The sequence below is a fragment of the Aulostomus chinensis genome, chromosome 9 (genome assembly GCF_037954235.1).
Source record: "Aulostomus chinensis isolate RoL2024-O1b breed Wild chromosome 9, RoL_Achi_v1.0, whole genome shotgun sequence".
NCBI lineage: Eukaryota > Metazoa > Chordata > Actinopteri > Syngnathiformes > Aulostomidae > Aulostomus > Aulostomus chinensis.
Window position 1 is genome coordinate 17,529,418 of NC_141328.1, and position 18,351 is coordinate 17,547,768.

At 42.7% G+C, this 18,351-nt stretch overlaps 1 protein-coding gene across 3 annotated transcripts in view; it reads left to right on the top strand.

Moving 5' to 3' along the window:
* Positions 1-4,711: 4,711 nt before the first annotated feature.
* lamb2l (laminin, beta 2-like) overlaps positions 4,712-18,351 on the top strand; it is a 46,911-nt gene continuing 33,271 nt past the window's right edge. Inside the window, exons 1-3 of one of the 3 annotated variants that reach the window (XM_086214029.1) lie at positions 4,720-4,866; positions 11,226-11,716; positions 13,738-13,817. In XM_086214029.1, coding sequence (XP_086070155.1) covers positions 13,787-13,817 — 31 coding nt within the window. In that variant the 5' untranslated portion in view covers positions 4,720-4,866; positions 11,226-11,716; positions 13,738-13,786. Of the gene's footprint in view, positions 4,867-11,225; positions 11,717-13,737; positions 13,818-18,351 lie in introns of all 3 variants that reach the window. The other 2 variants (XM_086214028.1, XM_086214027.1) reach the window with 2 other exon arrangements.

Genomic DNA, 18,351 nt, shown 5'->3' on the forward strand with positions numbered 1-18,351 from the left:
CATTGAAAGTGTTGGTGTGTTTGATTTTTAGTCATGGACTTCAAGTTTGGAATCAGTTTGGATGATATTATAAACTTGTGCGGGCTGCACGGTGGTGCAGTGGTCAGCACTGTGGCCTCACAGCAAGAAGGTTCAGGGTTCGAGTCCCAGCTCGGGCACGGGATCTTTCTGTGTGGAGGTTGCATGTTCTCCCCGTGTCTGCGTGATCTTTCTGTGTGGAGTTTGCATGTTCTCCCCGTGTCTGCATGGTCTTTCTGTGTGGAGTTTGCATGTTCTCCCCGTGTCTGCGTGGGTTCTCTCTGGTACTCCGGCTTCCTCCCACAGTCCAAAGACATCAAGTGGGGACGAGGCTGATTGATACTCTAAATTGACCGTAGGTGTGACTGTGAGTGTGAATGGTTGTCTGTCTCTATGTGTTGGTCCTGTGATGGACTGGTGACCTGTCCAGGGTGAACCCCGCCTCTCGCCCGTTGACGCTGGGATAGGCTCCAGCCCCCCCCGCGACCCTTAATGTGTAGGAATAAGCGGAAGATGACGATGGATGGATAAACTTGTGCTTCTTGTTTTCTAATTCAGTTCCTGTTTTATTTTGTAATCACTTCCCTCCTGTGTCTTTATGTGCTTTACATTCGTCTTTTTTTTTCTTTTGTTGTCAGTCCTGTCAGTCACGGCTCTGCTCCCGGTGCCTCTCGTCCAATCAGCGTCTTGACCTCATGTTCTCACACCTGGTTCTTGTTGTCATTGGTTTAGATTATTTTTAGGGCTCAGGCCCTATTATGTTTGCTTGACACACTCGTTTTTTTTCTTTTTTTTAGTTTGGTTGACTCAGTTCTGTGTCAGATCCCCACATCACTTCACTGATTTTTTTTTATAGCCTGTTTGCTTCCCAATGCCATTTTTTTTTAAGTTTATTGTACTACTTTAGTTTGTCATTGTTTTTGTAAATGAAACCTTCAAGCTTCATCAAGTCCAGTCTGCTTACCATCTCTGCACTTGGGTCCTGATGACCGAAGGAATTCTTCCACAGCCAAATACCTCCACTGAGATTGATTTAAAAAAAAAAAAAAAAACCTGGGTTAATCAGAAGTTTTTTTGTGATTTTTCTTGTTTTTTTTTTTTGGAGGGGGGGGGGATAAAACAAATACATGAGCGGTATTGGATTGACAAAATACATCAAAACTGGTGGTGTAACTTGAGTAATATTGAAGTTTACCTCATATCTAAATGAGAACATCTTAATTTGATGAGTTAAAAAAAAACAACTTAAAACTGTCAAAGAGTACCAGTGGAGATTTGAAGTCCAACGTGTGTTGCTACATCCTGGACCGGTGGCCCGCTTGCTAAACTACTGGCCCCACTTTCTTTGCAGGAATATTATAAAAATGTTTTCAAAAAATGTAAATGAGGAGCGTAACCCTGCTTCGCTTAACGCCGGCGGAGACTGTTGTGGAGAAACACGCAGCCGTCTCCACTGCCCCATTGCAAGCTGGATTGGGTGAAAATCTATTCAGAATTCACTGTTCATGAGTGTTGTGTGCAAGGATACGGATTCGTGTCTGCAAACACCAGCTGGGACATGAGGAGCAGGTCTCCTCGGTGTGGGCGCTTATTATGTTTTGTTATTTTGGTTCCAAACAAACTTCACGGTGCCGCGCAGTCTGAAGATTACATTGTTGAGTGCATACATTCCAACTGTTCAAGGTCTTCAAAATGTTCAAAGTTTACCATACAAAGGATAAAGTAGAAATATTTCAAGAACGTTAATAATCTCAGCACATGGAGGGAAAATGACATTTGGAATCGGTAATTAAATTCGTAGACTCAAAGGTGCAGAAAAGGAAGCGTATAATGAAGTGAATATTACCGTAAAGATAAGAATAGGGGAGAAACACTGCTCCTTATTTGTAATTAGGCTCTGTGGGTACTACAGGCTTATTGGGATTCTTGTGAAGGTTATGAGTAAAAACTAAACTATGTATTTAAAATGACCCACACAGGTCTTCACTGACTGGAGCCAGAGGACCGGTTCCTGCAGGAGTGGAGCTGAGAGGCTACTGGACAAGTCACTGATTAGATGACATGTAAAGTCAACGCAAAGGCACAAAATCATGGCGGATGATGCATTGTGTACATTTTCGTGTAATTCCAGCGATGCATTTCATGGGATAACACATCCATTGCGCCTTCAAATTGTCGAGCTTTTGGAGCACATCTGTGTCTCATTAGTTCAGCGTTTTATATTCCTGTGACATCCTGTTGTTGTAGATCATTCATTGCAATGGAGTTCTTTGAAATAAACAACAACAAACTCAGAACATGGGGACAAGCTGAGCGTGGGCACCTCGAGCTTACTTGGGTGACTAAAACTGACTAATGATCATCTGAGATGGCGGCGAATTTTGTAATGATTTGGTGTCCTGGGATGCTGGCGGCAGGAACGATTGCCTTTGATTGGGATAAAAGAGCCAAGAGCAGCCTTAAGTCAACATTTCATATGAGGTTTACCACTGTCTCTCATGTCTTTGTAGCGCCGAAATGAGAGTCAGCTGGGACGACTGGCACGCACACAGCACTGACGTATGAAACAGTTACCACGAAAGAGATGGCGGCACGGTGGTGCAGTGGTCAGCACTGTCGCCTCACAGCAACAGGATTCCAGGTTTGAGTCCCGGCTCGGAAACTGAATCTTTCTGTGTGGAGTCTCCATGTTCTCCCTGTTCCTGTGTGGGTTCTCTCTGGTACTCCAGGTTCCTCCCACAGTCCAAAGACATCAAGAGGGGACGAGGCTGATTGATACTCTAAATTGACCGTAGGTGTGACTGTGAGAGCCAATGGTTGTCTGTCTCTATGTGTTGGTCCTGTGATGGACTGGTGACCTGTCCAGGGTGAACCCTGCCTCTTGCCCGAAAGCAGCTGGGACCCTTAACAGGATAAGCGGAAGAAAATGGATGGATGGATTGGTGTGAACGATTGAGAGAGCTGTCTAAAGCATGAGGAGAATGCAAAGAAAAGGGTCAACTTTGAATTCAGCAGAATTCACTTTCTGAGCGTGAACAAAATACCCCCCCCAGATGTTTCCTTGTCCAAAGAGTATAGTTTTAACAACAGCCTTCCTTCCAACCGCAAAGCACTTAAGTGTCTTGTCTTTGAAATGTCTCTTTCTAGAGTTCACATTTTCCCCTGTGCTTTTCGCCTGACTTTTCTTGACGCTGCTGAGCCGCTTCCCTCTTTCTGTTTGTGTCGATCACTGTCATTTGTCTACACAGTATTGTAAAACAGGCCTCCGACTTGCAGCATCATGTCTGTATTAAAGGAGAATACTGCAGCAGAAAATGGCTGATAATTATGGATTCCAGCCATTCCCGGGCTTTACTGTCTCAAACCGGCGTCGACTCATGATAGCGGGCTTAACAGCGACTCATCCAATGTGGTGCCTCTCCTTGCAGTTCAGTTAATTTCACCTGAAAATTGCTGTTTATTAATGAAATCAGAATTCCTAGCAGTGTCCGATGGCCTTAGGCGCACGCACACGCACACACACACACACACACACACACACACACAGACTTTGTATTAGGTGGCTGCTAGTTGGGGATACGCGATATGTATCGGTTGACTCGGCTGGCTCCACATAATGAGCTTGGCGATTGAGATTGTCATCATCTCCTGATAATTCCCTCGGTAAAAATCCTGCCTGTGATGAGCTATCCCACTATCTCCCACCCGTAATCCAAGACAAGGCTGCACCACACTTCTGTCTCTAGACCGCAATAGATTAATGTACTGCCACTTTCATAAAAGAAAGAATGTCATGGATCAAAACATTAGCAAGTATCATAAACTGGCTCATTTAGATGCCTGGAAGATCATGAGATGACACCAGACAATTAGGATCAAAAACCTTTCATACATCTGCAACCTTGCAACCATGCATTCCATTTCTCAACGAACAAATGGGTGAAATTAAAAGTAATTGAGACTAAAGGCCCTAAACCAAACCGGGGCCCCTGTTAACAGATAAGGTTACAGAAGCATGCAATGAATAGATTCCATCTTCAAGACAAAGATGGATTATCCTTCTGTTGGGCCTTCAGCTAATTTCTTCCCGTCATTCTGTTGAATGGAGGGAAATATGACGGCAATTTCAGGCCCGTGGTGAAGTGCACAGTCTAATATTATTTTCTGGATACCTTTATTGGACTATTATTGTATAATTAGAGCCCATAGATCAGTGGTTCTACATCTCCTGCTGCTTTTGTCCTAAACCTCCAACAGTGGCTGGGCTAGCTGGGCTAACATTAGCGTACGCCGTCAGACACAATACTGGAAGTCCCGGAGAAGATGGCGGAAGAGTTGAGCTAAATCTCAGCCTCAGTATGATACACATCGGCTGATTTAAATATTAAAAATCTGGGTTTCTGAAAGAGTCTCTTATAACTGTCCCAACTGAGAAAAATCGAGGAAAATTAAGTGAGATTCCAAGAGAGAACAGAAGTCCCACTTCGCTACCTTTTGTTGGCATAGTCAAGTTGAAGTTCAGCAAGAAGGTGGAGGGCATTTGCCTTTACAGCCCTGGAGTTGAGTAATCCCCAGAGCAGTCAGTGGGCTTGGCCTGATAAGACTGGGTGGGGTCCGGCACCGTGGAAGGGGCTCACCTGCGCCTGTTTCACCCGGACCGGTGAGCTCCACCTCCTCCTCCTCCTCCTCCTGCACCTCCACAAACCGGACAGCCAGCTCATTCAGGAAGAGTGCGGGACGGCGCTTGGAGGAGTGTGTGAGGCGAAGTGTGTGTGTGTGCGTGTGTGTGTAAGCGTGTGTGGGTGTACATCTATGAGGAGGAGAGGGGAGCCAAGTCAGACTGAGAAGGTGAGCGCTAACGTTACTCTTTATTCTCCCGTCTTTGCTAACCAAGCTTGCACAGATATTACCGTAATAACCCGCAAGGCGCATTGAATATCCACTGAAGAGTGAGTTTATCTCCAACACCATCGTTATTTGTCAATTTAATGTCGTTTTAGCCGACTTTGTGCTGGACTTATTGGCTTACTTGTTTTATTGAATTAGTAGATGTTTTTCTTTTTCATTAAAATTTAAAAAAAATAAATAAACTCAAGAGTCACCGAAAATAAAACGGTGAAAATCAGTAGCATCTTGCTTTTATTGAGCTGTCATGACAAATTCAACTGCTTGTTTGTTAAGGACACATAAAACTAATATTGGAAAGCTTTGCAAACGAATGTAAATGCACAGTGATTTCAGACCGTTAGCTAGACATTAAAACTCCTCCAACATAAATCTAATAAACTGACTGGATGCTCGATATTGGATTTTTTTTTTTCGGGGGGGGGGGCTGATATTTTACAACTGATTTCAGCAGATATTTACGTCAGTGTGTTTTTTTTTTCTCTTGAAAAAACGAATTGTCATCATTCAGAAAGTGCAAATTAAAGAGCATTCTGGAAACATTTGAATGTATGAGGATACAAATGAACCCATATAACAGTTACATCTTACTAAAGGACACATTTTCAACCGACAGTTCCAGTTAGTTGTCTCATACAGGTAGAAGGATAAGGGAAGTTTAGAAGTGTGTGTGTGTGTGTGTGTGTGTGTGTGTGTGTGTGTGTGGCTGCTCAGTGGGTCACTTGTAGCTTGGAGGCAGGTTTCTGACACTGTTGCACACATTCCTTGCAGATTAAGCAGGAGCACTGATTAATGGAGAGCAGAGCTCAGATTCTTTGAGCTGAAATGAATGATACTCAGTCTGGGGCGGGGGGGGGGGGGGGGGGGGTGGCAGACCGGAGAGCATCACTGATACAATAGTATTTTTCTTACATTCCCCTTATATCACACTTGAAATCTCTCACAACGTCTTTGACCAGCATTTTCTTCAGATTCAGCGAAGTGCCCTCTCTCACCAATCTGGAGAGCCTCAGCACAGAACTGTGTGGTTTTCTTTAACTTTGAAAGCAAAAATGTAATTTCTTTTTTTTTTATCAGATCATGTCAAGGTCTCTAGACATGGAGGTTTCAGAAGGTTCCCATGGTCCTTGTATAGGCTTAGTCTAGCTTTAATCAGCTCAAGGACCCGGCCGGCCCCTGCTGCCCTACTGCTGAGATCAACTCTTAACATCAAGGCTTAAGAGGATCCTCGAGTCCCTCAAAACCCCAAGTGGTATCTTTAACCATCAGAGGGAGAAAAAGTATAGTGAGAAGGTAAATCAAAATATTTATTTAGATGATAAATGGTATTCTATTCTTTTTATTAAACATGACTTTTGAGCTATCTAAAAATGGCATTGAAATATTTTTCGAAACGACACTATGATTTGAACTTATTTGAATATAATTTGTGCATCAAACCTTTGAATGATATTTTACTGTCCACAAAGAGACAAAACAGTCAAATTAGAGAGGAAATATCTTTTATTCCAAACATACCATCTGCACCTCCAGTATAGAAAAAGACTTCTCTTTTCCTCTCTTTCACTCCGCTCTGTGTTCGGAGAACTGACAAAACACTGTTTCATGGAAGCAGATGTAACAATAAACTTTATTCAGATACTGTCAACACTTACAACATACGTGCACATAAGTTTATCTGGAGCTGCAAATGCTCTCGTTGACCGCTAAATCCAAAGTATTTCTGTTAACTGATGTTTCGTGGTTGCTGACATTTGCGTCTGTGTTGCCGACATGTTTGGTGACATCGTATGTGAACTCTCCATCACTTGATTTTGGTTTCATCTATAAAGTTATGGCGTGTGACTCAGTAGCACTCCAGGCTCAGGCGAGAGACATCTGATCAAAGGCCAGAGGCATTGTGTTTTCAGGTTGTCCGTCTGTCCATAAATATGTATGCGCACCCCTTTTTATTTTTTTAAATTCATATCTCAGGAACGCTTCTTCTCCAAATTTGCCGCAAACGTCTTGGGACTCAAATATGATTTAAAAAGATTTTGATGATTGGTGGTCACTGTCACCTCACATACATATGGTATTTGTCACATTTCATAATTAACACCGTATCTTTGGGATGCTTGGTGGGAATTTCTTTAAATTTGACTGCGCTGGAACTCAACCATTATGCAACATAACTGGAACGGTGAAAGGTTAAAGGGTAAACATGGCGGAGGCATACGATATTGCGAAGGAGATTACGAGTGTCTGTTTTAGCTAATAATTTTAGCTAATAATTTGATACTGCGCACCCAGCTACTAACTGGTTCATGAGTAAAGAATTGTTATGTTGTGATGGAGCTTTTATTTGCAAAAGTTGTCTAACAGTCAGAGCTAGCTTGTCTGGCTTGGCTAGCTTATTTTCCTTCATATCCATGTAGCTTTTTTTGAATGTGTTTAGTGACAGTTGTTGCTGACTGAATTGCTCTCTGGATCCCACGACCACACAGATTTGTAGGGTATCGGTCTCATAGCTGATGGATGCTTGTTGTTAATTTGGTACAGTCGTAGCTAAAGCTGGAGAGAATCATTTTACATTAGCACATTAGCATTAAGCCCAGTGTGTTGTCAGGCTGCTAGCTAGCAAAGCCATTACCAGAGTGTACGCATATTAAGCCATGGAAACCAGTCAAAAATATCTAGGTGGTTAACTCGAAGACCTCTGTGAAAGAGATTCACAGAAAAATGTTGTCTTTGATTTGTCTTTAAGTGTATAAAATGGGAAAATGCACTAGTTTCCAGTAGGGCTGTCACTTTTAGTCTCCATTAGCAGTCTATTTACAGGTGTCTCCATTAGCTTCAAGCTAAATGTACATTGCGGTTGTTTTTCTGTATTTTGAAGTCACCAAGAAGACATAGAGGAGTGAAAATCTTTATTTATTTTTAGACACCCATTTGTGAATACTTCCAAGGAAAAGCACATTATTTTTGGTTAAGTATATGGATTTGAAAGACGGGGAGACATTTTCTTTGCAGCTTGTCTTGCTTGAGTTTGATGTGTCACATTTGGTAGCTTGAATGGTGGGATGTCTGTCAGTGGGAGGCAAGTTTGGGAAATGCATCACGAATAAGTGGCAAACCTCCTTCAGATTACCCCACACGCTGCTTCTTTTTTGTTTTGCGAAAATGAATGACTGAATAAGGTAGCGTGGCACCTTCACCTCCACCTCTTACCTACTGATTGTACAAGGATCTAGTCCAAACTTGACTGTGGTGATTTGGTCGGTTGGTGTGAAGCTGGATGGAATCATGTTACTGGCTACTGTCTGGTCATGCCCTCGCATGAGCCTTTTGTTGTTTTTGCAGGTGTGACCGTCTGCGTTTAGTTAAAGATTGATTTCTAGAACACATCAATGGAAACCTAAATGACATCGCTGGAGTCTTTTTTGTTGGAATGAACAGATCATAAAATGTCTTTGTGTCGGAGCAGGAATGCAGGCGCGCACACACTTTCCATGGAATGTGTATCTGTGTTACTTATAAAGGGACATGAGTCTATTTACACAATCACAATGTGGGGATAGGTTGTGTGTGTTGAACAATGGCGGTATGAAAGAAAGTAGGTTCATTTTATTTCAGCTTTATTTTTTCTACACTCCGGAAACAGAATCACCTCTTTTAAGAAACATTTTCGTAAACTTTCATGAATTGCAGACGCCGTATCATAAGATTTGCCTCTGGCTCTGCAGGTGATGATCTGCCTATGTAAGGAAGATATTCCTTGTTTGACATTATGATTAACCTTAATCCCTTTAGTTGAAGATGTTGTGTTTGGGTGGTCGGTGTCTGCCAGTGTTAACTGTTTTCTAGACATTTTCTGAATTTGTTGGAGGGTTGTTACATCACGCACAACCTGATGTTGTTAAACAAGCATTGTTTTCATGTTACATATTCATTGCAGGAGCTTGTTATTGGAAGTATGTTTCTCATTATGTTTTCTTTTTCTGAAGATGTATTCAATGCGGCGCGAAGGTGTGTTACGCTAATATATAAAAAAACTCCTGCATACCTACTGTAGTGCTGTAATAAAAAAAGGAACTGGGTCATATGAGGTAATAAAACAACAACAAAAGGCTTTGATGCTTTGTCTGCCGTCTGCTGAGCTTGTGTCTGCATATCCACTTCAGCAACATGGAAGACTTGTGCAATTATTTTTTGCTGGAGGCAACATTTCATTGAGTCAGCAGCGGCGAAGCAGCAGCAGCAGCAGCCGCCACCGGTGGAAGAGGGAAGCAGCTTCTTCCATGAGATCATCCAAATGAGCAGTTCCCGTTTCCAGACCTGCCTTGTTTTACAATACTGTAACAATAGTGTCTCAGCCGCAGCGTGTTTGCAGTTTGCACAGTCTGAAACACGCACACGCACACACACTCACACACACACACACACACACACACACACACACACACACACACACACACACACACACACACACACAGGGACAGAGTCAGGCTTATCATGTTATTGTGTTCAAGGATATGGGAGCCAGAGATTGTTTGGGCTGGAGTTGTGAGATTCCTGAGCTTTGTAGCACAGACGTTACAGAGGCGGCATGAACTGTCTATACAGGTTGTCTGCTATCTTTTTTTTTTTTTTTTTTTTTTTTTTTTTTTTAGTGTGTGCATGTGTTTGAAAGTGTGTGTGTGTGTGTGTGTGTGTGTGTGTGTGTGTGTGTGTGTGTGTGTGTGTGTGTGTGTTAAAAGTTAAAACCGGTACGGTCAAACTGTTCTTATTTGGTTTTCTCCTTAACGTCTGTCTTCTTTGGTAGTTTACTAAACATGTCAATGCCAATGATGGTACTCTATTGCCTGGCTCTGTGTGTGTGTGTGTGTGTGTGTGTGTGTGTGTGTGTGTGTGTGTGTGTGTGTGTGTGTGTGTGTGTGCGCGCGCGTGTGTGCGCGCGTGTGTGTGTCTGTGTGTATGTGTGAAGCTGTGGTTTGTGTCATTATCTCTTCACTGGAGGTTAAAGTTCTCATCAGCAGAAAGCAGTGAATGTGAAAGCTGCTTTGTTCTTTCTAGCACGTTTTGTTGCTGTTGTTGTTGTTGTTGTTGTTTTTGCCTTTCCTGAATCACACCCATGCATCAACATAACCCACACATGGCAGCATCTTTCTTCTCCTTCTCCCCCCTCCATCTCCCTCTCTTATACAGAGAGCCCGAGTTGATTCAGCAACATGAATAGAGTTTAACCTCCGCAGAACTCCAGCTGAATCAAATTCCTCTGAACTCCTGCACACGTGTTCTCCTTTCTTCTTATCCTCCTGAAACAGGACTAAATATAAAGACGATTCAAAAGATACTTGACCCAAAAAGTGGCTTTTTAAAAAAACAACAACTTGTAACTAGTTTTTTATGAGCTGACATAAACTCTCCCCCCCATGATAATTTAGAATTTATTTGATCCTTCAATGGGGAAATTCACACGGTTCAGCAGTAATTCTTCATAGATACACATAAAATATTGTACAATTATATGTATATTTATGGTGCGTAAAGTATTATTGTCTCACTGCACAAGGAGCAGCAATTTAACAGGATGGTTCGAAGTAAAAATATGATGTTAGCCTGCAGTAACCATTAGCTTCAAGCTAAACATACGCGGCTGGCTCTTTCTGCAATCTGCTGTCACAAAGAAGTGACACAGGAGGGAAAAAAACACCCTCGTGAGCTCACTCATCTGTGAGTAGTTGAAGGGCACACTCCTAGATCCATCCATTCAGTTTCTATACCGCTTCCAGTATAAGGGTCGCGGCACTTCTAGACTTTAGGGAGAATGCTTTTTTTGGGAGAATAGACAATATCACTAAGTACGGAAAGTGAAAGTTTTTCAGGATTATAGATATTTATTTAGCACAGCACAAATACGGCTGCATCGCAATTATTGCGTGTTTCCTTAAATCAGCTCCAAAACGAACAACACGTGCAGGGTGAAGTTCACAACCACAAACGATAAATTTCACGGTGCAAAGAAAAAGTTAATTATTGCACACAAGAATTATTGCAGTGCGGTGATTAAGGTGACGCTTTCCTGCCGTGTGAAGGGGTTCTACACGTGGTAGAGACGTGAAGAGAGAGAGAGAGAGAGAGAGAGAGAGAGAGAGAGAGAGATGTTGCACTGAATTTTACCCTAAAAGCCAAAACTATCACTCTGTGCCTGTCAGTCTCACTAGAAAATTATCTAGAATCTCTAACTATCCCCCTTCTCTTCCTCTCTCTCTCTCCCTCTGTCCTTCTCTGGCCTCCTCTCTGTCTCTTTCGCCCTTCAGTCTCCCTCCATGTCCAGAAGAAAGGGGTGGTGCATTCCAAAAGCCTGGAGACCATTCCCCTCTTTCAGCCAGTGGCCCATAGAGTGACAGAGGAATTAGAATAAGAATAGCTGTCCATTCACCCCAGTGCCCCAGTGACGAGCCGGAGGGAGCGAGGGAGGGCGAAACGGAGGGAGCAGGAGGGAGGAGAGAAATGAAGCAAAAGGGGGTCCTGCACGCATTCTGAGTTCTCATTGGCCGGCGGTGTTCCCTCTGTTTTTACATCGCTGCCGTCAGTTCCACTTTCAAGTTTGTTTTACACATTCTGGTGCACATACACACCACATGTTCATGCACGCGTAAATATACACATTGGGGTCCGGGGCCTGGACATGTGCACACTCAGGATACGGGAATCCACACACTGACTGTCAAAAGAAACCGGCACCCAGTGAGTGATTGCGACCAGGCAGCGCAGAGGAGAGAGAGAGAGAGAGGTGAGCCGAGGCTGCGTGAGTATGAAGCTTCAATCAGTTCTGAGCGTGAAGAAGTTGTGTTTCTCCTCTCGGATGTTGATGTGCGTCATCTATGAATGTATTGTGACCTCCTGCTGGCGTTAGCGCCGCAGGTCACCCGGGGGCTAAACTTTAAACTCTTAATGACAGATTTGTAACAACAGTCAATCAGAGCATGAAAACATTCCAGATATTTTTCAAAACTCCTCATCTTTGCTATTCAAGCTGCATTGTAGTCATTCATCTGAGTGTCTCCGACTGACCTGTTCATCTTACATGAACTGTATCACAGAGAGGTTGACATCTCATGGTCTTCTTGTCTTGGTTTTTGCTACTCGCTTCACCTCTGAACTTCTCGAATGATATAGAAGCTCAATAATTTCAAAGCGTTCGAGTCAAACACGACCAATACGTGACAAAAAAGAAAAATGATGTGACCTTGTAGAAGTCGTGGACGTGTTCCTCTGTCAATGTTTCTGAAAAAACCTGAAAATGTCATGGAATTATGAAAATAGCCATTTCTTGACGCTGAAAAGTTCATATATATAACGTCAAAAAAAGTTGGATAAGTCTTGGAAAGGGATTCACAAATAAAGGTATTGTATAATGTGTGGTTCAGATCATATCAACCGAAGAGTATTTCTTCTTGTTAATGTTAATTTAGAGTAGGCACTGTGTTTTGTATCAGACCCCGTAGCTTGTCCTTGATTTTAGTCAAATGCGCTGGAGTCAGTTTGGCTTTGGGTTTAATTTTCACACGTAAACAGAGAGTGTTCAGAGAATGAATAGTGATGAAAATTATCCCGAAAAACGTGGAAAAATCATGGAGATTCACTGGTAAAAAAAAAAGAAAAAAGAAAAAAAGTGAACAACCACTGTGAAAGAATGTTCCTTAAAAATTCCACTCCAACTTGACCTTCTGAGCTGCTGCTCTCGCGTTCCCCCCGTTATCTTTTCTGATCTTGTCCATCACCTCTTCCGTCAGCTGAACTCTGTTCATTCTCCTCATTCCTGCCTTCATCCTCCAAAAAGTCTAGAAATATAAAAACAAGGAACGTTCATCAAGATAATGATGGTAGCACCACAGTTCTTCATTTATAATTCAAGGTTTGAACATATTTTCACGTCTTTTTTTTTCTCATAATTGTGCAGTTCTTCTCCAAAGTTCACAAATGAATTAACTGCCTAAATGGTACAAGATCACCCTGCTTCGCTGTTGTTGGGTGGGAATGTTGGAATATGGCTTAATGCACCCGCCGAGTCAACCGCCAAGATGTTTTTGGGTTCCTCTTTGGTTGACAGCGGTAGTGTGGGGCCATGTGGACCTCCGGATGTCGAGATGATTGTGTAAAGGCTTTTCAGAAGAGAACTGCTTTACCATTTGGTGACAGATGTTCAATCCGAAATTTGTCGGACCATCGAGTGGTTCTACCATTTATAAAGTAAATGCCAAAGCGATCTTTTCTAAAGTCAAGTCCACCTTCTCTTTCTCACTTGTATTTGAATTAGAAGTCAGGTTGGCTTAGCTTGTGAGTTGAATGCATGTGCTTGCCTGTACATGTCCATAGAGGTGCACACACACACACACACACGCACACACATGCACACATTCACAGTGTCCTCTGCCATTCAGAGAGCATGTTTGTAAGCTGGGTGTCTTGCCACAGTACAAGCAGGATCCTCCAGTAGCTGAGAGAACAAAATCAGTGCTTTTAGTATTGTAATTTATTATTTTAAACCGAACATGACACATGGGCGGGAGGCATAATTAATTTTCTGTTCAGCATGTCAAGTTTTCCCCCTGCATGTTAAAATCTCTGGTGAGCTGGCTAAACTCTCTCTTTTGGTAAAATCCAAATTTAAGAGTGACCAACCTGTATTCTACACAGTGAGTTATGAATAAGAAGAAAGAGAATACGATAAAGAAAAATGTTGTGCAGCAATATATTCGTTAAATCATGTTGAGCTGTTTTATCAATGCTGTGTTGATTAGTTTGTCATATTGGTGTCTGTTACAGCCAGAGAGACAGCCTGCGCTCCGTGCGTCCAGGCATCCCGGGGCCCATCATGGCTGTGTATCTAATCCTCCTCATGCTGGGTGAGTAGACACCTCAAATATATATCTGTTTAGGACTTTTAACGTGATTGATTGGGTGTACACTGTAGCCAAGTCACATGACTCACTGGATAGGCAATCATTTATACTTCATAATGAAAAATGCTTGTTTAGCCAGTTTGGATAAAATCGAACAAGTTAAAACTTGAACGCTGGACTTGAGAAGTAAAACCAAACAAAAATCAGCTTAACTCTAAATGCCACATATGCCCTTCCTTGTGTGTTTGGACTGCCCAAGGCACATGGCAGGTGTCAGGATACTGGTGACCCACCGAGTCTTGCCGGCTGACTCCCAGTAGCAGGCTAGCATGTACCATTGGCTGCGTAATACTTAAACCTTAGTAAAAAAAAAGGTGTTGTGGTGCAAGTTTTCCCTCCAAAACCCTCATCCCTGTCATATTTGTTGTCGTTGATTTATAGCTGAGGGAAATCCTCACACACTCCCCCCCCGACATTGTCATTAGGCGTAATCCTCCGTCATTATTTCACATACGCTAATCACAGGGTTGAGCTGTAACCGCAGATGTTTTTGTTTACTTTAGGGAACAGGAAGTAGAAAGTTTCAGTGGAGAGAATTTTAATCGTCTTTGAGTTGATGTCAGCTTTTAGAGAAGTCAAAATGATGAGGGGGGTGGAAGAACCCTAAATGATAATAACAATAATTATGTTGCGCTTGATTCGCTTATGTGTTCCTCGATTTCAGCGTAGTTGGTGATTTAATCCTGCACAAACACTCCGTGAAATCAAACAGGCTGCGATGATATATGGTAGCAGGCAAAAGGTGAAAACATGAAATTAAATTCCAGCTTCCTTTAACACTGTAGTAGTTTGGTTGCCTGTTCTAGGGCTTCCCCTCATCGCCGATCCTGGTTGTTATTTTCATGGACAGGATCGGTGGGCATGGATTCAGATTCAGCACCTCTATATTTAAGCCAAGAGTGCTTGGCGGGAAAATGGTGGATGGTCCAGTTTGAGTCGGGAGCGAGTCCTTACTCTACAAGCAACTGAACTGGGTTTCTTAGGGAGGATAGCTGGCAGCTCACTGAGGAATAAAATGAGAAGTTCAGTGATCTGAACTCCTGCTCTTTTGCGTAAGAGTCAGTTGAGGTGGTTTGGGTACTTAGTTAGGACCCTCCCTAGGAAGAGGCGCATCCAATTGGGACGAGACCACGTAGCAGACCCAGGACCAGATGGAGGGACTATATTTCATGCGACCTTCATGGATAGACTTCAGAAAGGTACTTGGATGGATGGATGGATGGATGGAAAAAAAGCTTGACAGGAGGCCGCTGTCACTCTTTCACTGGCAAGTTTTATGAAAGCAAACACAGCTATGTCGGTGAGTTCAGCCGAAGTCATCACTGCGTGGTGCTCTGGATAAGGCAGGAGGAGAAGTAATAATGTGAAACTTTGCACATGAAGTAGAATAGAAGAAAAAATGTTTTAAAAGTTACATGGTTGCAAATCCCCCTTTTAAGTAGCTCAAACTTGACTGGCCAGTCAATATCTGTCGCTATGTCTTAGATACCAAAACACCCGGTGGAGGTGACAATAAGAGGTTGAGTGACTTGCTCAGAGTTGTTGTTGTTTTGTTGCTGCAGCTGCTTGGTCTCTCTGCATTCTGGAGTCACAAGGATGTGACGCAGGAGAGAAAAAACTCTTCTAACACGCTTCTAAGCTCAAGAAACCTATTTGTGAGTACTTGAAACATAAAAAAATATTTTGGGGCAAAGTATCATTTTCACTCTGATTGCTGTAAACATACAAGTACTCTATGATGGGCCCACATTTATCATCTCAGTTGTCACCAGGCTCATGTGTGAGGAGCTTTGTGTTGACCGTTTATGGTGGGATGTGGGCGTGCAGAGGGAGGCTTATCCACGTTGTGGACCAGGTGGACTTCGATTTAGAAAGGGAACTACTTTTAGTATGTGGATCCTGTAATCCGTTTCACAAATGAGACCTCCGGAACACAGAAAAGTGTAAAAGACACACAAGTCCATACTTGGTGGTACGTGTGGCGTAAGGAAATGTGCTTGTAGTGACCCTGCGGACCACAGACCTGCATAGAGGAGTAGAATGCAAGTAAACAGTATAACATTTAGAGACATGACACTGTCCTGTGAGTGACAGTAGGAGGTTCTGGAGTTCTTTGAAGCCTTTAACAGAGTGTATTAATGTATTCATATTTTCATTTAACAAAAGAGTTGTGTTACATGAGACTTAAGGTAAGTGGGCGAACGGAATGATGGGGATTTCTTCATTTTTGACTATGACAAGACGTTAACGCAGGCTAGAACTGAAGGAGCCGAGTGCAGTAATATGTTCACCTGTGGATTTGCTGGGTTTCTGGCAGCAAGGTTGTGTGTACACACGTTGGGTCAGTGTTTTGTGTATTTGTATTTGTACTGAAAAGGCAAAATTTGGTAATTCATTGTTAAAGAAGAATAAATGGATTACTGTATTACTAAAGAAGACAAATCTGCATAAAAGCTAAATTCAAGCAAGTCCAGCACGACTTAGTTTAAAAGTCGGTCTTTGGTATTTGTGGAATGTGAACTAAATGATGGGCTACTGACAGCAGTGTTGGATCTGAGGCAGAAAAGGCCCTTACAAAGTTACACACACACACACACACACACACACACACACACACACACACACACACACACACACACACACTCTCACACACACATACACCACACACAGTTAACTGGGCTCCAGTTGACTGGTTGAATTCGTACCTTTGTCACCAGGTGTGTTTGTGTTTCTCAGGAGCCCGAAAGAGAAATTCTTGTCCTCAGTGTTAACAGTACAGTCATACTCGCCTCTCCCAGGTCACCTGCGATTGAGGTCATCCAGTTAATGTTTTACACATTAACTGAATGCTACTGTGTGTGTGTGTGTGTGTGTGTGTTTGTGTGTGTGTGTGTGTGTGTGTGTGTTCACAGTACCATGCTAACAAACAACAACATATTTTGGAAAAGGTTGATTGAACCTTTCAAAAACGTCCTCAATTCTGATCATTTAAGGATTTTATTTTTTCTTGGAAAAAAGAGTAAATGCAGAAAACCGAAGATGGAAACACCCTTTATTTCACTGCGAGATGTAGCGAGCCCTTAACTGTAACCGCTGACGTCGTCCTTCCGGATATTGCCAAAAACTTTGTCTCTAGAATTCAGCAGCCACATGGCCATTACTTGCTGTTACAAAAGAACAATTACTTTGACCTTTGACTTGTCCGACTGAAGGTAATCCTTTAAGACCTCCGTCTCCATACTTCGCTTAAAGATTCACTGGACGCTTCAATTGAGAAACAGTTAACACAGAACCACGTGTGGAAGAGAGAGCGAGTTTAAAACGAGGTCGTTGTGCAGCTTGTTTTTATTTTCCTTCATAACCAAATACATATTTTGCTGTTTTGAGTCGCTTGAATTTGGCACTTGTAAATATCCTGCGGGCAATTTAGTCAGATCAGTTTATCTGCGGGGGGGGGGGGGGTTAAAAATGGAGGTATAATTTGACGCACTCACAGTTACAAAATATATTGTTGTGTAGGCCTGCACCTTTTGGTGAAAATTTCAAAAGAAATGCACGTGAAGGGGAAAAACACCAGTAATGCATCAAGTATGAGGTCTGGATGAGGTGGTATTCTCCCAACAGGTAGATCATTTACAGGTGAGGTTTGCAGTGCTTCACAGCTCAGGCAGTGGAAGAAATTTGCCCCCTGACTTCAGGACCAGGGGTGGACAATTCTCAAAGTTGGTCAGGGATGTGAAACACTGGAAAATTAGCAATTTTAAGACTCTGAGGTGTTCAAGGGAACATTCATGTCGTAGGACAATTTCAGACAGAATTGTTGGTATAAGTCATTATAACATCAAGTAAGAAGTATACTAGAGTAGCTAGATATGTTTCTGATTAGGTTCAATAAGTTAAAGTGTTGCTGTTGGTTATTGATCAAACAGTGGTATGTGGTAGGAAGATAAAATACACAGCAGAACAGCAGCACCAGACAAGAATGTGTCATCGTTTTCACCAAACCTATCTCCTCCTCCTCCTCATGCACGAAACGTGTCCCATATCCCCCCTTCAGGCTGTGGGTATATGTGTGTGTGTGTGTGTGTGTGTGTGTGTGAGAGAGCGAGAGAGAGAGAGAGAGAGAGAGGGAGACCTACACATGCAGATCCTAAAGGTGTGTTTGCACCTTCCACATCCACAGTGACACCTGGAATGTTTCCTGTAATGAATAACATTTTCCATTCCGCCGCTGCATTCCTGTCATGACGCCGTATCCAGAGGGAGACTGGACACCTCAGGGTGTATTTACTTCCATTTTTGTCAGTGTATATATGTTTCTTTGCCACGTGTTACACAAACTCTCTAATCACACACACACGTGCGTGCGAGTTAACCAGGTGGAGTTGGACGCCATCTGAACACCTGGCTGTCAGCCACACTCTGCCATCTGCTGCTCCTACTTTGCTGCCATAGTCAAGGGTAAACAGCAGCAGAA